Here is a 21846-nt window from a genome sequence, read left to right as displayed (position 1 = left end):
ATCAACAAATGATGATAAAAATCACAGTTTTCAAAGATGATAATTACTCATCTGATGTAATTTGCAGTTGCTGGTTGGTGACAGCAACAGTGGCAGTATAGTAGTGTGAAAAAAGTCACCAATGCACGCCTAACCTTTTTTATTTTTTGCAGACATTTTTTCATATGTTTTGTCCAGTCATCTAGCTCGCTCTCAATTATTTCTTGCTTCTTTGGTTCTGCAATTACACTACTTAGCATTATTTTACTGGTTAGAGCCTTCTTGATTGTTTTTTTAAATTTATATTTCAATATTCATTTAGTTATTTAAAGTCAGAACTGACCACTATAATTATTTTAATATGATTTGTTGGGATTGGTATTTCTTCCATTTCATAACAGTAATATTTTTTTTAAATATCATATTGAATTTTATATTTATTTTACTGCTTGAGGTTAAAGGTTCTTAAATGAGTGAGCACTGATGATGTAGGTATTTTTATTAAAAATAAAGTGCAGAAGCTTTGTTTACTTCCTTGTACAAAGTAAGGAAAATATTGTGGTCGCGAAAAGTTTCAGTTTTCATATTTCAATGAAAATATCCATTTTGACAATCCCCGAATCCATTTAGACTAGTTTCGGTGTGACGTCTGTAGATACATACGTATGTGCATATGTTTCTCTTATAACTCAAAAACAATTTTGTGTAGGATGTTGAAAATTTTTATTTAGGACTGTTGTAACAGCTAGTTGTGCACCTCCCATTTTGATTGTAATTGACTGCACAAAAAATGTCCAAAAAAAGCCGAAAATCCCAAAAAATTAGATTTTGGACTTTTTCTTAAGTGTAGTAATAAGTCCTCATTGAGATCTTTTCAACAATATATCATAAATGGTATTTATTTTCATTGGTTCCAGAGTTATAGCCAAATAAAATTTTAATTAATGAAATATTTGGATGTTACAAGGGGAAGCACATCAGTTCAATTCAGACTTCATCTCCTTTTTTGTAATTTAAATAGATAAATTTATTAATAATTATTAACCTCTGATTGTATAAATAATTACAATATTAATTCACTAATAAAAAAAAACAAAATAAAAATATGAAAAAATATCAGAAGTTAGTAATGAAATAAATTTTTTTATGTACTTTTCATTTTAAAAAAATGTGTGTATGTAATTTAATAGGCGTTCAAGGAAGTCATGTGTCCACATCAGAGTTTTTTCTATTACAATTGTTAATATTATTTAAACTGAACTTTACAAATGGTTATTATCATTTATTGAATGTTTTTTTAGGTCCACCACCACCCTTGATTGAACTAGATGAAACAACCAAGCCTGAAGAATCACAAGAAGTGATTGATGTTAATGAAGAAGTGTCTGATTATCCAGGTCAGAAAAAGTATACATTTATATGTAAAGTATTTATTTTTAATTGAAAATAATTAGAATGATTTTTTTAATCATAATTCAGGTGCTTAATAGAAAATTTTAAACTTCAGAAGTTTACTATGTTTTCTTGTCCATAATGATCATCAATGATATTAATTTAAATTTAAAAATTTTGTAACTATAAATTGAACAAAATTCTGAAATAGAATGTTTTTAATAAAAAATACTTTAAAAAATGTTATAGTGACCATCCTCAGCATTTGTGCTGCTGCTTTTAAATTGATCTCAGCTAGTGTTGTTACACTAGTGGCATTATTTTTTAAATTTGGTAATCATGTGTTTGAGATTCATTACTTTATTCCCATTCACTAGCTTGTATTTAACATTATGAAATTTATTATAACATTATTAAAGAAATGAAGATTGTTTTATGGTTTTCATTTTATGAAATTATAAACTGGTAACATAATCTCAACTACAATTTTTTTTTTTTAATTGCAGTTGATGTACCTCCAACATTACCTCCACCAGCAATAACCACACTTACACCAAGTCCAACGCCAGCAGGTGAGTGCGCTTTGCCTTTGTACCCAGCGAGTGATCCAGATGCATATTCTCCAATGAGTGGTCATAGATTTGGTAAGTGTTGTTAATTACTTTCCCATTTCTGAAAATTTCCTAGTTTTTTATTAATTAATTTTTTTTTACCTAGTTAATAGCCTTTAACACTACTGTTATTAAATGTAGCCCATTTCTAACAATCAAAACATGATGTTTATGTTTTTTTTTCTGATTAATGCACTATAATGAAGATATGAAAATGAGAGATAATCTTTGGAATTATCAAAAATTTTAATCACCAATATTATTTATCAGTTATATGTTATTTTTCTATTACAGTGGAGAACATATTAAAGAGCCCAAAAATAAATGAAAGTTGAATGTGATGCACAAATTAGATCTCTCTTCATTAAACACAAACTACTTCTGTAGCATATTATTATTTTATCATCAGAAATACATAATATTTTAGTAGCATAGAACATATTAAAACTTTATTTTATATAATACTAGCTCCCAGTCGCAGCTTCGCTCGCGCTATATGGTTACTTGCGTTTCCCGTGGTGGTCAATCTTTTTATTTTATATTTATTAGTCAAGTAACCGGAGGCAGGTGCAGTCAGTCACACATACAGTAACGGTGACATATCGCATTTCCCGTTGCTCAGTTGTTTCAGTCGAACGGGATTGGGCTGTGTGTATTCGGTCACTTTCCAATCTTGACTGTCTTTCGTCTTCAGTCTCTGCCGCACGAACAGTTTTCATCATACGTACTTTTTTTGTATTTCTCCCGATTGAAGAATGTCTTTTAGGCATGGTATGATGTTTTGAAAATAGATTACAGAATTTAAAAGATTGCAGTTAAATACTTTACACACTTTAAATTAGTAACACACACATGATAAACAAAAGCAGCTATTTATTTATCTTTTTAAATAGCTGTAAAAAATTGTAAATGAATGAATCGTAAAAATTACATATGCATGTGCGCTAAATCAATTGAAACTTAGGAATAACTGTACATTAAAACCTCAGTCCTTTTCAAAATTAATCAATTCAAAAAAATGTTAGCTAAAAATTAAATTTTTCTTGAAAATCAAAATCATTTTGAAAATTAAATAAGCTTTAAGGAAGAAATAAAATGTTTTAAATTTCGTTATGTCGGAAGTCCAACAAAATTATCCTATGTTCACCGCAGGGCTTCAAAGTGTAGGTGTGCAAAATTTTAGACAAATCTGTCTGGTAGATCTCGAATTAAGTTGGAACAGACAGACAAACAAGCATTGATTTTTATATATATAGGTAATTAAATCAGAAACAATAATAATCCTTACCAACAAATTATATTGTTTATATTGAAGTATTGCAGAATAACTTCCTATGTTTCTTGCATTTTAAAAAGTTTTATATCTGTTGTCCATTTGATTTTTCTACAGACTCGATATCTATGTTTAATAGATGCTATCAATAAAAATTAGGCTTGACTTATTATCTTTGCTATTTTTATATAAAATTATTAATAGACCAGCGGATATTTCTGATGTTTGGTCATTTATAGCTTTTCAAGCACTTTTGTTTTAGTCAAGATTTCACTTTTCATCGTATGAGAGTCAGGACTATTCATTTTGTCAATTCTTATTTTAATAGATGTTTGAGTTTATCCATTAAATTGGTACTTTTTTTGACAGGATGAAACAATTTTCAAAAAAATGTTAAATTAAGTGCTGTACAGATTAATTACAGAATACAGACTATGTTTTATGTATTTTTTCTGTCTTATTATTATTATTAATTTTTTTTTATTTACTTTCTTTATTTTTTTATTACTAAATTATTATATGCTAATAAAGTTTGTCAGGAAGAAACTTTGTAAACTTTTACGTATTTGTAAACAAATAAATACTTTGCTAATATTCAAAAAGCATACTAATATTACAAAAATATTGAATAGATATTGTACAGTATACTGCTTAATGTCACTAACTTTAACAATCATCATGTGACATCAAAGGTTGGTTCCTTGCTGTTACAGCTTCTTTTCAAGATCCTGATAATAAATAAAGATCATTGTTTAAAAATTCATCAGATTTTGGTGTCGTGGAGTTCATATTTTGTAAATGTTAACAGAATTCATTCTTATTTATAATTGTGTTCTTTTAATTATTTTAAGTTTCTAACAACCTCATTGTGAGTGATAAATTTCTTGTGTTGTTTTAAACAATAACAACAAAATCATAAGTCAGATAAATTATTACTTATAAATTTTAGAAATATTATTAACATTCTAATCATGACAGTTAATAGAATATTTGAAAATAAAGTGTGTTTCTGAAAAACTGTTTCCTTATTTGTTCTAGCCGATCACAATAATAATTTTTTTCATTTCAAGGAACAAGTTCAAAATGACTCAAAAGTTCAAAAATGAGATCTGGTTGCATATGAACTGAAAACAAAATAAGCATCTACCTGATGAAAACCCTGAATCCACCAAAATCTAAGAAGGTCTGGAGAACTAATTCAGTGTTAAGAATGTTAATGAAATCGTTCAAAACAAAAATTTTGTTTGAAGCAGTTGAAAAGATTACACGATAGTGGGTTGAGAAAAGTCGAGAGTGAAGCAACAGTGATTGGAAACTTCAGTGCAACAAGACCTTGTCAATGTAGCTCGTAATGTGCAGTAGTTTTTGGCACATAATCATGACAACCTTCTTCTTCATTTCCCTATTAATATCTTGCTATGCGTTTTTTTATATTTTTTACCCTAGTATGAATCCCAAATGAAGTGAAAATGCAGATTGTATCAAAAAGAATCATCTGATTTCAAAAGGCTTTCCTTTTTAAACAGATGAATATAAACAGAGAATTCTAAGGTTCAAATCCTAGTAAAGCCAGTTACTTTTACATGGATTTGAATACTAGGTTGTGGATACTGGTGTTCTTTAGTGGATGCGTTTCAATTAGCCACACATCTCAGGAATGGTTGATCTGAGACTGTACAAGACTACACTTCATTTACATTTATACATATCCTCTGAAGGATAACCATTGTAAGGTATTAACTTTACAATGGTTCCAGAAGCTAAATAGAAAAAGTGGTAAATTCTCAATATGGTCTTCTCTGGAAACATGGCATACACCTACATGACAGTTAAATCCTTCCCCTACTAGAACAATCATGTCTGGTGTCACTGCAGCACTGCTATTGTTATGCCGTTTCACAGTTGCTGAAAGAGGGTGCACATAAATGGAGGTGTCTTTCACAAACTCTCCCAAGAGAAAATCACAGACAGTTAGATCAAACGACTTGATGTGTTGTAATATTGCCATAACACTGTTTCCCATAAAAAAAAACAGAATGAACTGTAAACTGTTTCTTAGGAAATGAGTTTTCTTAAGAAGACATTAGCTTTTGGAAAATTTCTCTCATATCAATTGTTGTATGTAATGGGTCTGATCCCCATCCTTACGTTTTGTGGTTCACCTTTCCACTCGGATGAAACGTGGCTTCATCACTGAATACTAAACATGAAAGAAAAGTATCACCTTTTGTCAAGGATGAAGTCACAAAACTCCATACATCGTTATTAATCACCTCCGTGGAGGGGTTATATTAATTGAATCCTATACATTTTGAATAAAAAACATCACCACAAAACAGGCCAGACAGTCATATGTTGAACAGCTAGCTCTTGGCTGGCACAATAAGTGGCCATTGTGGGCTACATCCAAAGTTCTGTTAGATCCTCAACATCTTTTGTTTGCCATATGATACATTTGTTAGTAGAAAATGATTGCAGAGTTAAAGCCTTTTGAAATTGGATGAATCTTTTTGATTAAAAAATATACCTAGTATTTGACTGATATTAATGAATTGAAAAAGAAAGTGCTGGAGACACTAAAAACTTATATTAATGTTTCTAGTTGTAGATAAAATGTATGAACAAATAACTTTGAAGAAGAGTAGTGATAAGATGTATGATACCTAATAAACCAATTTTTTTCTATTTTTTTTTTTTTACCTTCTGCATACGTAATACATTTTCCCTCGTAAGAATAGAATAATTTAGTGCTTCACATAATTTATCCCGGTCTTTCTTACGCCTGGGACACATGAAGACATTGGAGGTAAACTGGCACTAATCATTTTCTCTAAAAGTAATGATTTATTTTTTCCCAAATTTTTTATCATTAATGGGAAGTATAATGTATATACAGCTATTTATTTTTTCAAAAAGTCATAAACTTGTTTTATGTATGAATTTATAGTATCTGTATATATTTTAGCAACAATTCCAAATTACATTTTGATTCTACATTATTTTCATTTGATTATTATTATTTTATTTTCAGGTACTCAGAGACACAGCCGATTTGAATATAATAATCTTTTACCTAGATTCTATAAAAACAAACATGAATTTTCTGTCGATATAAAAACAATTGCAACAGATGGTTTAATATTTTACATAAGTGATGCACGACATATTGATTTCATTGCATTATTTTTGAAGGATGGAAATGTAAGTATATATTCAAAATAATAAAATTTAATTATTTAAAAGAAGTGTACTTGTAAAATATGGAACATAAGGAATTATAAGACCTGGCTTATGAGGAATCTCATTATGGATAATTATGGTAACATAAATGCTACAGTTAGCGGGTAGGTAAAACTCTTGCTAGTTTACACTGCAAGAGTAGACTAAGAGTATTAATATTAGTAGAGTAGAGTAGTAGACTAAGAGTAAAGCAGTAGTTTTAATATTGATCCTGGAATCTCAGAATCAATATTAAAAAGAGTCTGGTAATTTAATGGTTCGGCTCTTTGCCTGTGAATTGGTAAGACACAGTTCATAAAATTATGTACTGTAACACTAACTGCAGAAAATCTGGTTGTATTCAAATTTTTTTGCAGTAAACTTTATGAATCTACAACTGAGACATTTGAAACCTTTTTGTAAATCAGCATTTATATCACCATCAGCCAAACAAAGTTCTCCAGTAATTCTTTTGTTTTAAAAATGCCCATTTTCAGTCGAAATAACAAATAAATATGGATAGCCGTATACATCTGTTAAATACATCGACAAAACAACTTGTTCAAGCTGATCATTAAATTATTACTGTCACTATTGACATTTCAGTCATTGCTGTTCATACAGTCTTTATTGGTGATATTAATTAGAAGTTGCATACAGTTGTAATGCATGAATCTGAACAGTGTTCATCAGTTGTGATTTTGATACCAACTGTATGTTGACTATCAATCAATAATTGACATATATAGTTTTTTTTTTTTTTTTTTATTAAAAAAATGATCAGATTAACTCTTTATAACTAGATCAATTATAATCTATTAGGATACCAGTCATCTACAAAGATATCTACTGACTTGTCAAGAATCTTCACAGCAAATAAAAGCAGTCTTAGAGCTGAGATCAAACTCAGTTATCTCATTCAAAATGTACATAGTCTATGAAACTTAAAAATGAAGGTAAAAATAAAAGGTTTAATTATTTGGATTCAACTAGAACTTGTTAATAATTGTTTTCAACTTCAAAGTAGTTTTGCATCAAGAATTTCTTCTTAATAGTTGGTCACATCCTCCTTAGTTAGTGGATTGACTTTTGGCCTCAGAGAGACTTTTTGTTTTTAAAAATAAACCAACATTTAAACGTGATGTTTTTACACTTTATGGGTGATAAAATGGGTTGTTTTTACTGTATGGTTCAGAAAGATATCAATCTACAACCTATTAATAATGATAGTAATGAGGTATGAAATAGAGCAAAATGATGTAAGATAGTTGTATCATTCCAGGATAGATTACTTTGTAAAGGATCCAAATTTAGTTTACCTGTAACATTTTTAAGTAAACCTGTTTTGGTTTGATAGCTGAAGTTATTAAGTGGGAGAAATTAGTATGCTTATTGCATCAGAATCTTTTTTTGTTGGAATTTTTATATCTTTAAATCATCTTTTTTAAGATCATTAATCAAAAAAAGTTACTGTTACCTGTTACCCAAATATTCAAATATAATTTAAATAAGAACTGAACCCACTGTTATTTAAGTAATAATCTACTAGAAGTTATTAATTACAATTAAAATTAAATGTATACATTGACATTTCAAATTCCTTCATTTAATTTTATTAATTTTCAAGTTATTCTTAGAAAAAATGATTTTCAGTAAAAAAATCATCAAAAGTTATATGAAGAAATGAAATATTATAATTATTTTAAATTAACTTTAATAGTCGAGTAATTATTATAAATAAGAATAATTTATAAAAAAGGAATTATTTTTCATAAAGTTTGATACTAAGATACATTCTACTATTTGTATATAAATCAACTGAGAATACATCTATCTATCTAATTTATTACATAAACGTCCAAAAAGTAAAATGATGACGTTTACCTGACTACTTTTATAGTTATTCACATCATCAGTTTAATTTAAAAAAAGAAACATATATTAAAATAATTCAGTCAATTCTTATCAGAGACTCTCTCACCTTGACTGGATGCTGTTTAATTTTTATGATACTTCCATCAGATTGTTTTAAAATATCTGTACTGTATATTTTTAAAAATTAGACTGAATGTTGTAATAACATAGAAAACTACACATTTCTGTGTTTTTTGTGCAAACAGTATGCATATCTAAATACGCATGCTTTAATACACAATATTCATGTATGAATATTAGTTTACAAGCAACTTATATTTTCATCAAAATTTTCTCTTGAAAAATGTCTTTTATTTTATTGGTGTATCATGATTTCATAGATAAAAAATGAATTTTTTTGGCAAATAATTTTTTTTAATATTAATGATTTTCTTTTAGGTTAATTATCGTTTCAACTGTGGTTCTGGATCTGCTACATTACTTAGTAAAAAAGTAGTCAATGATGGTGAATGGCATTCCATCACGTTTTATCGTAATGCGACTGAAGGAAAATTGCTAATCGATAATGAAGTTGTTGCCGAAGGTGAATCACAAGGTTCAACAAAAACAATTAATGTTAATAATCAGCCATTGTTCATTGGTGGTTTTGTTGATCCTTTCATATCGGATGATTCTAAAACTACAATGAAAATGAACCTTTTTGTAAGTCTTGTAATTGTTACAATTATTATTACTGCCTTGTACAGTTTCCAACTGTTAACTGGGTTTGCTTAAAACATAAACCTCTCCAACTCTCCTTATTTTATACTATCTATTTCATTATTCTCTTCCCCACTACACTCTACTGCTCCTTCCAACTGGTTATACCTCAAACTCTTTCTCAGCAACCTTCCATCTCATATATTCTGCTTTTTGCCATTCTCTTTACATGCTCATCCTTGATCTTTTTATTATCTCGCAAAACCCTTTTATTCATTCTCCTTTCAATTTTAGCAATTTCTTCATTACTCCTTAAATACTTCATTTCAAAAGCCAGTACTTCCCTGATACTCGTAATTCTGCCTCAGATGTAAGATATGAGACATAGTACATTTGCTGTATCATATTTTGACACACATTCTGGCACCACATCGGACTTCTCACCCTTTTCAAAAATAAATGAATCACATACCCCTCTCACTAATCTACTTCTTATTTTCTCCATTCTCTTCTATCACACAACTAAGATTACTGGCTCATCTTCAGCTGTTCTTGTCAGTCAAGGATTATTGTCAGTCAAATTATCGCAACCTTACAGTTGTGATAATTCTTTCACACTTACCTACATTAAAGCTCATCTCTATTCTACAATTTCTCTCTACACAATCAGTTCTTCAACTTTTTGTTATTCTGCATTACCTCATATCATCAGGTTATTTGCAAATACTGTTCCTGTCATCATTTCATCTCTGAGCCTTTTCCACCATTTTCCCCAACTTATCATGTTTTGGACCATTTCCCTAATCTGTTTGATCTGTCTCTTCTTCTTCTATCTTTACACATCTCACAATTTTCTTCATACATATCAGTTATTATCCTTTTTTAATATTGTGATTTATATATCAGATTTTCATACGTGCTTGTTTTCTTGTTTTGACAGGTGGGCCTGTTCTGAAAAATTCAATGAAAAACCTATACTTGTCAATGTTGATTTAAAAACTGCATTGCACATCTCATTGTTAAATATTCTGTTTGGAAATAAAGAGCATCATATTTCCTGTAATTTCCCCCCTCAATTCATTAATCCTAAGCGAATTAATATTTTATTCTCTTCTCTTTGCAGTACTGTTTTTGAAATTACACAATAGTGATTAAAAGAGTTTCTTTATCGAAAAACTAAATAAAGTGTAGGATACCAAATAACTTTTTCCTTTAACTGGGGATTACTTTTGAAAATAGATTAATTTATTTTGTTAATTCAGTAAATATTCTTTCCCCAAAAAATTATAAAATCTAAAATTATTTATTTACAAATAGGTTACTCAAATTCACTGAATTGTCTTGCTGATCTATTTAAGTAATGTATTTTAAAATAAGAAAACAATCTGCAACAGTAGTCGCTGTACTGGATAACAAACATTTAACCAGTTAAACACTAACTTATTCATAGAAATGCATTGTTTATGAAAAAAGAAAAAATGCTGTAATGAGATGTAATGTGTTACAGAAAAAACATGTAAGATGGCTTAATTTTTTTTGGGGGGGGCTCCTTATTAAACTCTTGCTTATATTTTAATAATAATAATTTCTCTACTGAGCAAATATAGTATATACATTGTAAAATTACAGAAAAATTAAAACTAAAATTAATTTAGCACCCTTTATTTAGTTAAAATAAATTTAAAAACTTTTAATTGTATCAATATATCAGTAATATACAATATTATTAAAGGATATCTCTATTTTTCTACAGGGTCTAAATGCTACATTTGAAGGTTGCCTTAGAAATCTTAAGAAGTTAGGTCTACCCTTCGGAGAGCCAGACAAATCAGTTGGAGTCATTCCATGTTCTAATAAAGTAGAATCTGGTGTGTTCTTTTCTGCCAACGGTGGATATATCAAAGGATTGAGTTAGTATTGCTATTTCCATTTATTAATTATTTTTTGCTTATTACCCAGATTTTCTGGGTATAATTGGAAAGTATTTTGTAAAATTTTAGTCATATCTGCTTTCTTGTATTAACCTTCTAGAAAAGCTAGCAAAATCATCACCTACGTGTTATTAATCACGCCTGATGTTTTTTAACTTCAGTGTTTATGTAGAAACCAGTATTTTAACATGGCCAAGACTACTAACCATATTTTTCTTGCATAAAACAACTTAATTAGGTTCATTTACCATTATTAATACTATTCCTAGCTGAGCTGAAGCAGTGCCTACAGTGATTTATATCACATTCTTTCATGACAGAAAGAATATGAAAACCAGTCTTTTTATGCTTTGATGTGTGTTAATTACCCAAAGTATAAGAGGGACCGTTCAGAGTTGCTTTATCTCAGGGTAATAATGTACAGCCATTGTACACGATGAAAGAATGAATTATCACTTGGAAGGCTGAATATCACCCACATTTCAATGGGATTGGCTCATGAAGAAAGCAACAAGAAACCCATTTTACCACTGTTTTTATCTATTAGGCCTAACATTGAATGCTAGTTATTCTGATGGATAGCTATATAACTTTTCTAACTGACCTGTGATGTCAGTTTGCTCACAATCATTACGTTTATGACTCTTAAAACATACTGTTGTCGAATGGCTTTGACAGCACATGGTACTTTATTTAAAACCCTGTTCTAGCCCTCAAAAAGGCTGTTGTCACTGAATGACTTCGTTGGCATGTGGCAATTTAAAACCTTGAGGTAACCCTGAAAAGGGCTGTTTGAGGTTTTGGGACTGATGGCCCTGAAAAGGGCCATTTGTGCATTAGCTCTGAGAAGGGCTGTTGGGTCTGGAAGGTGGTCTGCGGCGATATCGTCTCAGGTCGGGGAGTTACAGCTCATGCATTGGAATCAGACTAAGCTTCTCCTCAGCGGCAGTTGGATCCCCACTAGAGTGTGGCAATGGTAGTCTTTAGAGCCCTGCAATGTCGGGTCGGGTCAGCGTCGGTCTCTTGCAACGGTACGGCCAAGGTGGTTCTCCGCTAGCGATCCCACGCTGGACCCGGTGAGCAGGAGGGGAAGGTAGCGTTCGTGGCCGACTCTCTTGGCGGGCCAGCCAGGTCTGCTGCTCTGGTGGAGATGTTAGCATCCGCTGAGAGGTCCAACATTGAGGTGGCCAGGGAACTTCTTCTTTCTGCTCCTTCTGCAGGCGGTGGTTGACGACGAATTGAAGATTCGCTCTGCCATTCTCTCTTTTGCGGGAGTCTGTGAGTAATGGGACCAGTGGTGTGAAAGCTATGCAGTTAGCTACTTAGTGGGAGTGACGCGTGTAGGTGCATATGTATATTGTACTCCCACTGACATCTGAGCTGCTAGCGTTACGTTTGCCGATATGAAGCTCAGTATGTATGTGGCAACAACTCTCCCGCCCTGCTAGGCGGACACATATTGATTCAGATCTGAAGGATCTTGTGAGTGCGCTCCTGTTATCTGTTATCAGGACAGCTGCAGGATAGCCCCAGTGGCAAAACACTTCCTCCTCCAAACAGCTGAAGAACGTGTCTGTGTCAGCTTAAGGAACAGGACTAGCCTCTAGCCAGTGTGAAAACAGTTCAGTCGCTACCACTAGGAACCTGTTGCCTCATTTCGTTTTTGGATATGGACTCATTAAGTCGCCACATGCTTCCAACAAGTTGTACACCTCCGAGGTTGCTGATTGTCTGCTGGAGGGTTTAGTCTCCTCGTTTGTAGCAGGCGCGGCACTCCCGGATGTACTACCAAATGCCTTCATAAGGCCCTGCCAATCGTAATATTGGCCCGTCAGGTCTCTTCCGCTTGGGGTGATCGGCTTCTGGAATGATGGGGTAGTGTCATGTATGACAGCCAAGCTGCTGCTGGATGGGACATACACTCCCACTGGTCGGGGTCCTCCCCTAGTACTACTTCCTGCTGCCCATACGATATTGTCTTCATCGACTCTGAGGTGAGTGCCTGATGCAGAATTTACATCCTGGCATAATCATTAGCACTCTGGATCGGCTTCTTGTGCCTCCCGCGTCTGTTGAAACAGAGAAGTGGCGACGACTTCTTGCAGTCGGAGTGTAACCACTCCGCTCTCTAGGTTGCATGCAGTCACATGTAGTCTATCTTCATCCCGTAGCATTTTAGTATTTGCGTCTGGTAATTCATTCTTCTGGCCAGGACAGTACTCTAATGTAAACTTGAAACTTTGAACCAATAAGGCCTAGCAAGCTTATTTTTTTTTGCCTGGTGGCCTGCCTTAGGCATATCAAAGCCTTGTCCGTTCTGAGGATGAAAGTTCAGTCTTCGAGGTATGGGTGATCGCATTTGATTGCCTACACCAGGGCAAGGCTTTCAAGCTCATAGGAATGATATTTCTTCTCTGCCTCTGAAAGCTTCGTGCTGGCATGTGAAATGACTCTTTGCTTCCTGTTTTTGGCTTGCTGGTAAAGCATGGCACCCAGTCCTCACTGGGTGGTCTCAGTTTGCAAGACTGTAGGAAGCTCTGGATCCAGCCAAGATAACTTCAATCTGCTGAAGGCCTACCAAACAGCTTCAAAGTGTTGCTGTGCAGTGTTTGTCCATTTCCAGTCCATTTCCCCTGCAGCAGGTCAAACAGTGGCACTGAAAGCTCTGAGAATCTTGGGATATATTCTCACAGCCAGTTACAGGTGCCGAGGAAATTTATGCAGCTCTTTTCTTGACCAGAGTCTTGTGTTTGATGACCATAGGTGTTGCTGCTGTGGATTGTTACCCATGGGTATGATTTCATGACCCACAAATGACACCTCGTCTCGGCCAAATTGGCATTTCTCCAAAGAGCACGTCAAATGGTGGAAGTTGTAGGTATTCCAGAACAGAGTCTATTTGGCATAAGTGTTCATCCCTGCTACTGCTACAAACAGTGATGTCATCCAGGTAGACCAGGCAGCACTGATGGAGGAGGTCAGTGAGAATGTCGTGCATTAGATGCTGAAATGTGCTAGAATCATTTTTCAAGCCAAGCGGCATGATTTGGAACTCATATCGGCTGCCATCTGGAACTGAAAAGGCTGTAAACTGTTTGGCTAATTCCTCCAGGGGTATCTGCCAAGAGCCGCTTTTAAGATCGATTGTCGAGGAGACACAGGCGCTTGCCAGGTCTTTAATAGTGTCATAGATCAGTGGCAGTAGTGTTCAAAGTTCAAAGAAACTTTGACACATGGAATAAAATTATAAGTATTTTACATACTTCGTCATTAAGGATGGGTGAAAAGGAAGGGAATTGTTTCCAAAGGCATGACATACCACATAAAAATTAATTAAATAAAAATAAATTAATTTTAAAATGCACTATAATAGAACTTAGGCTTATTTTGTGACAATTTTCACTAGAAATTAAGGGGTAAATGACCCACCTCGCCCTTCTTTTCAGACCACTCAACTGTTTAGCTATAAGAATGTATAATATAAGCCAAAAAAGAAAATATATTATATTAATTTATTATTAAAAAAATGTTTTATATCTATTTTATTGTACCACATTTTTTTAAATATTCAGCACTAAAAAAATACGTAAGAATCCATTATCAAAAACTAAATAACACAACCATCACAGGCTTGTGTTATTAAAGAAAAAAAGGGAAAAGTATTTTGCAGTTTCTACAGAAATATGCATTATAAAAGCAAAAAAAAAAAAAAATAGTTTTCAACAGGGAATATTCAGAATTTTACAGCTAGCAGAGGTTGGTTTCAAAAATGTATATGTAGATCTGGTTTGACTGTAAGACAACTAACCACTGTAGTCAAAGATTGCTAGATGAAAAACGAAGAAAACTAACAGAATATCAGCGATATGTTATTGGCTTGCGGAAAAAATTAAATTTCGAACACAATTAGGTAATGCTGATCAAACACCTGTTTATTTTGAATTGCCACCGAATTCTGCTATAAGTTTGATTGGTGAAAGGCGTACAGTTATGCTTGCCATTTTAGCAGAAGCAACAGAACATCCACCTTTTGATATTTTCAAGCAAAAACTTTGCTCAAAGAAAATTTTTCAAAGAGGATAATTGTTTGATGTACAAATGAATGGATGGATACTCATTTAATGGATGAATGATTGAAAGTGGTGTGATTTCGTAGACCCAAAAGCTTGTGAAAAATAAAATACAGTCTCGTTCTTGATATCTTTCGGGGACATTTAACTGAACATGTGAAGAATTCATTATTAAAAAATAATTCTGAATTACTATTTATTCCAGAAGGATTAACTTCTCACCTTCAATTTTTAAATTTATATATTAATAAGCCTTACAGATTGAAAGGATTTTATTCCTCTTGTATGGCAAACAGTGATGATCATTCATTTACTCTCAACTGGAAAAATTAAAGACTATCTCTCTTTTTTGTCTATGAATGGACATTGACTGCATAAAAATATATATTTAGAGCTAGTGATTAAAAGCTTAAAAAAGTGGATAGGAGGAAATAATAATTTCCAATAATGGATGGGACAGAAGAAGATATCCTCTGGGAAAACAAAGAGGACGAAGACTCTGATTCTGGATCTGAAAATGGATATGAAAGTGGAGAAGGTGACTAACTCGAAAACTTAGCAATTGTAGCTAGTTATTTATCCATATATAAATATATATATACATTAATAAATAAATCTGTGAAACTGAGTGCTGTTTATTTTTTACTATAACAAATCTTTCATTTATTGAAGTATCTAGGTGTAAACGAGGATATTCTAAAATTTCTTTTCTTTCTCATTAATCTTAAAAATAGCCTATAGGTCTTATGCAGTGGCATGGCTTTTATGGTATGTACATCTTTCACAAAATATTAATAGATGAAGATGCTAAACATTTCTTCCAACAGTGAAAATATTATTTTTAAATAAATGTAGTCTATGTTATGATCAAAGTAGCATACATCAATTACTTTTATCTTATTTTTTTTGTAGATGAAAAATTCAAAGTCGGTATTGAAATCGATATTAAAATGGAAATAAAACCTCGTAATGTATCAGGATTATTACTGTTAATTCATGGTAAACGAGATTATCTTGTACTTCAGATGATTGAGGGTGTAATTAAATTCAGTATTGATAACGGTAAAGGAGAGATTTCTACATCATATAAACCTTCAAATCCGAATTATTTTTGTGATGGACAGTGGCATACAGTACAAGGTAATTGGAATTTAATTTTAATTATAGATAAACAAATTTTGTAGCAGTACCTAAATTACAAATTTTTCATTAAATTATCTAATTTTTTTGTAAATATTAATATATATTTTATTCTATGGAAGTAACGCCAAAAAAAAAAAAAAAAAAATTATATTTGGTGACATCAAATCTTTAGAGATTTGTATAAAACATTCAAAATGGCACCAATCAATCTGAAAGCTATTTTCAATTCTGGATAAAAGCAAGAACAAAAACCACTACGTGTATGCTAATAAAGACATATAAAAATAAGAAAATGTTAGTAAAATAATCACAAGATTAACAACATTATTTGTCATTAATAAGAGTTTATATTAAGGATATTGTGTTAGCCTGCCATGTAGTTTGTTTTAAATAATTGTAGAGTACATTGTAGAGTACAAGATGAGAAGAATGTAGATGTACTGTATAGACATTCCAACAGATGGTAATTTTAAATTATTTTTGTCATTATTTGCTGTTTACCATATAATTACGATACAAGAGAAACATGATATATAATCAGAAAAAAAAAATTTCTTTCGATAAAGGTTTTAAATTATACATAGAAAAAATTGTTTAACAGAATACCAGGGTTTAAAAATACATTCATCTCCAGATCTGCCGAATGTACTGAGGTGCTAAAATATTCAGAAAAAGTATAAGGTTTTTCATACCGTAATTCTTTTTTCTCTGCAAGTTCCTGTTGTCACTCCACAGCTGTTGAATTGTTATTCAGTAACCTGTCATAACTATTCAATCATATAAAGCATTATCCCACATTAATGGGAATGAAGACCTTTCCTGTAGCTTATCCTAATAATGAAACAGCATAAATTATGAAGTTGCTTGACTTAATAAATAAAAATACCTAAAATTTCCATGACATCATTTTATTGGATGTTAAACCTTCAAATTCATAATGTTTAAAGAAAAGAATATGCTTTGATTTGAATCCTATTTAATCAAATATTATACACAAGTTATAACTGCTTTAGATTTAAAACTGTATTCTCTGAAACTCCAAACCCATAGGTGGGAGACTAGTCTAAACCTATAGGTTGAAGACTAGTTAAAAAACTGACTCGGCAAAAGAAAACCGAGAAGCTGAGGTACTGATGTTCAAAAATTCACTACTGTACATTGAAAAAAAGAGCCATTTCATCCTACTTTGAACAATGAACTACACTCCTTCAACCATTTTCAAGCAGTTCCATAAGGTGAACCCTCCTGGGCAACTTGTTATGAGCTGTTGGTAAACAATCCATTCCAGCACTAATTCCAGTGTATCAAGTATGTAGCATACTCTGCCTGTTATCTTCTGTTTTCCAGAGTGAATTGTAATCAATTCTCTAAGTTATATTGCAAAAATGTAAACAATGATTGTTCCATATCGATAAAACTCTCCCCCACCCCACTAGTAAACTACTAACACAATGGATCAGCTGAATAAAGTTATTTAAAACTATAAAACTATTCCAATTACTAAATTATAGCTAGAAGAAAAAATAACCACAAATCAAATTGCATAAGATGGTTGAAGTATGGTAGATATCAGAAGCACTAGCACAAACAAAGAGAGTTTTCATAAACAAAAGAAGTCAACTGGTGTTAAATTTAGATCTTAGAATTGGAAAACATTTTTTAAATATTTATATGGAGTGCAGCACTTTCTGTTGGAAAATAAGAAAAGCAGAAAAGAAAAGAATAGAGTCCACTGAATTTTTCTGTTACAGAAAAATATTGAAAATCAGGTTTTAATCAAAATGAAAATGTCTTAGGATAATTAGAAAAGAGAATCTTATAAGGGAAGAATTAGATTGGACAGTCGTTTAATAATAAACAGACAACTGGGTTTTATTAATTTTATTATAGCAATCAACTAAGTTTTATTACTTTTTTGAACTGCATTTAGAAAGTCCTGTTTTTAGTGGGATAATTATACCAATTTGTGGTATAAGAAATGCTAAACAATATTTGAGGTGTATCAAAACAATATATTGATACGGAATTTACAGTTTATTATAAAGTTATAAATATATATATTTAAGTTAAAACAACAAAACAGTGTAAAATACACTTCTTGCCTTTTCTTCATGATTTAAGTTTTAAAACTGTATCGTGTAATACGTTACATTTGTGTAAGTTGCATAGACTATGCAACAACTATGCAATGAAAATGCCTTATTATTACGACCTTTACAAAAAAATTGCCGACTGACAGATAGACCTTACACAGCATTCATGTCAGACAAGGCACAGTTTCATTTATCTAGGCATGTTAATCTGCACTCCTGATCTTACACAACTGAAAATCTGGTAAGGATTGACAATCCAGTCAACACAAAAGTGTCCCATACAATTTTCGAAAAATTTTATGTTCAGTTAATAGTATGTTCATAAACAGGAACAACTTCCAACAGGATGGAGCAATATTTCATACACATAAAACAATTCATTAGTACGTGTTCATGCAGCTTTTAAGTAACAATGAACTGCTGGCAGAGGATGCTGGCCCTTTGCATTCCCCAGATTTGTCTAGTTGCAGTTTTTTACTTTGGAGTTATTTGAAGGATAGGGTTTATGAATCAAATTTCAAAATATTGATTAACTGAAGGTGAATATTCAAAGGATTTAACAGCATTGACGTTTTGCTTCAACATGACCACTCAATATTAGTTGACTCTCAATATGATCACCTAAGAACAAAATAGCATCACTGCAAAGGGAGATCCCTTGGAACAGCTTTTGTAAAAATACGGTAAATTTTGCTAATGTAAATACAGAATTTAATTTAATTTAAGTTTTCATTAATATAATTAATATAAAGTTTTCATTAAGTAAATTAAGTAGTTACAAGTAGTTGTCATTAATATAATTTAAGTCTCTTTCATAAAAGGCAACTATGTTTAGTCTCCAGCATTTTGTTTTTAAGTTGTTCACCCAGTATAAGAGCATGTGAATTATGAGCGTACACTCCACCAGTTTAATATCAGATTTGTTTAAATGATTTTTTGTTACTCACGCTGCACTTATTCTATAAAATTGTTAAATTTGTTATTTAAAGTTTTTAATGAAGTCATGTCCTGATTAATCTAATTGACAAGAAAGTTACTCTGGTAATTTTTTTTATACAATCATTAAACTCCTGCCATATTAATAATGCTTCAAAATCTGTCTGCATCATATTCTTTCAACCACCAAACCATTTTCAAACTTTAGATGAATTTAAAAGATACCAGCATAATCTGTATGATTTGGAAGTATCTGTTTTCATCATTTTTAGTTTTCTCTGATACCGGCACGACCTATATGATCTAGAAATATCTGTATTGGTTTGGTTTTTAATGGTTTGGTAATGGTTTTTTTTTTATTACATTTTTTACCAGTACTTGACATCTAAATACCCGTACAGCAACTAAAACTTCATTCGACATAATACTGAGAACTAAACAGTGTTATTATTGGGTATCAAAATAACTGATACAACTGGATACTCCGTATTGTATAGATATCATATTCCTGTTAACTTCAAAACCATATTTTTAAAACTTATTTTAGCATCCATTATCCTGAACAGACTTATTACATTTAATTTTCATTTATGAATTACCTAATATTGTTGGCAGTTAACAGTTCACTTATTAATAATTTGCTATCATAAACATCCAAACAGTTTAATCAAACCAAAGGTTATAAATTAAAGAAAAATCTATGTAAGAATGATTGCCTGAAGAAACAAATGAAAAAAATAAATAAAAAGATAGCAATTTTAATTAAAATCAAGCTGCAAAGTAGGATTATTAAATAAAACAAGAGTTAATTTTTAAAAAATTCATTAAATACTTTATGTTCAGTCAGTTAGTTTAATAATTATCAATTTTTAATAATTCATTCACTTTTTTTTTCAGCTGCAAAAACAAAAAATGTTGTCGTTTTATCAGTAGATAAAATATCAACAAAACCAGGACTGGGCAAAGGACCACAGTCTACTGATACTACAACGCCAATATTTTTTGGTGGTCACCCAAATCCACGTAAATTGCGTGGAGTTGGAACCACAGAACAATTTGTTGGTTGCATGAGTCAAGTTGTTATCAATCAAAAAGTTGAAAACATTGGTTTATACAACGCTGTCGGTAATGTTACTTTAAGCGTATGTCCTATTATTTAAAATATTTTATTAGATATATTACATATCATAATTTTATATACAATAGGTAATTTTTTTTTATTAATTAATATTGATTCTAAAAGCCACATGTTCTGTGTTATTTATTAATTTCTAAGTTTTTTTTTTACTTGATGTAAGTCTTAATGTAAATAATATGATAAATATTGTATAAGCTAAATGAACTAAATAAAATATAGATTTTTTAATAACAATTCTTACATTATTTTTGTTCACATGTATGAGTTGATAAGTTACCTAATTTTGCTATCATTTAGTTAAATTTAAATAGAATTTAATTAAAAGTTTAATATAATTTTTTTAGTATAATAAAACTTAACATTTAAAAAAAAAATTATCTGATTTCATATTTTTGGTCCTGAAATTAGTTTTCAGAAAGCAAGATTTAATAATTTGATAAATCTGAATTAAAATTCACCACTTGATGACTCAAATAAAACATAATCCTAAATAATATTTCCAACACAAATGCTCACAAAGGAAACCCCACAGTAATGTTACACAACACTACATAATAAAATCACAGAATATATAAGCAAAAATAACTGAACAACGATTCAATCCTACACCAAAACTTAAAATGAAAATAAAATAGTTAATAAACAATACATAACAGATAATTAACAAGATGCTTGTCATCAGCTACATTAAATTCCTTGATGCACAAACTGTAGACATGTGAACAGAACCAAATGACCTCTACAATATGTTGAAAACAGCTTATACTTTAAGAATACATAACCTATAATCAAATAAATATTAGGGTTGTACATTTCATATAGCCCTTCATTACATCTTAGTACAGTAACGTAAACATATAAGAGACCGTCAATCAAGAGATCCATCAAGAATACTAGAAATCTTCAACAAACCACCAGATGAAATGATTAAACCAAAACCTTAACACAAACTACAGCAAACAAAAACTAATTTTAATTAGGCATACCAATTCATTCACCCATTTCTAGCTCAAATATTTTTAAAACAGTTAAAAAATATTTTTGTTAAACATTGAGAATCACACAGACAAAATATTACACTGCACTCATTAAATTGTTTTAAATTGTACTGTAACCTAATGTTTTATAAATATTTATTAACACAAATGACAGCAATTTGATTTTGTAACAATTTTAATATAATGCATTAAATGTAGTTTATTAAAATATAAAGCTAAGGGATCTGAAACGCATTTGTTTTGAATGATTGTTTTATAACAATGTGCGGTTGTGAGTTGTAAATACCTCCTCCAAAAAACCAAACAGAAAAATTATTTTAAAAAACTATTCGTTGAAGTTTATCTGATTATTTTAATCTTAATCACTCTTCAATTGTTATGTATTATGTATGTACATTAAGTATAATTAACAATTTGTGAAGTAAATAATTATAATGTATAACACATCATTGTTCCTGAGGATGGATTAATAATTCGAAAGCGCTTGTA

The 21846-nt window shown here is 31.0% G+C and overlaps 1 protein-coding gene across 1 annotated transcript in view; it reads left to right on the top strand.

The window, feature by feature from the left end:
- LanA (laminin subunit alpha) overlaps positions 1–20601 on the top strand; it is a 267274-nt gene extending 246673 nt beyond the window's left edge. The window contains exons 52-58 of the mRNA XM_075372885.1: positions 1281–1376; positions 1878–2015; positions 6287–6456; positions 8788–9051; positions 10802–10958; positions 15962–16189; positions 20119–20601. Coding sequence (XP_075229000.1) covers positions 1281–1376; positions 1878–2015; positions 6287–6456; positions 8788–9051; positions 10802–10958; positions 15962–16189; positions 20119–20381 — 1316 coding nt within the window. The 3' untranslated portion in view covers positions 20382–20601. The remainder of the gene's footprint in view (positions 1–1280; positions 1377–1877; positions 2016–6286; positions 6457–8787; positions 9052–10801; positions 10959–15961; positions 16190–20118) is intronic.
- The last annotated feature ends 1245 nt before the right edge of the window (positions 20602–21846 follow it).

The sequence above is a fragment of the Lycorma delicatula genome, chromosome 8 (assembly GCF_047948215.1).
Source record: "Lycorma delicatula isolate Av1 chromosome 8, ASM4794821v1, whole genome shotgun sequence".
Taxonomy (NCBI): domain Eukaryota; kingdom Metazoa; phylum Arthropoda; class Insecta; order Hemiptera; family Fulgoridae; genus Lycorma; species Lycorma delicatula.
The sequence above is the reverse complement of the archived record's forward strand: the minus strand, read 5'-3'. Positions and strand labels throughout refer to the sequence as shown.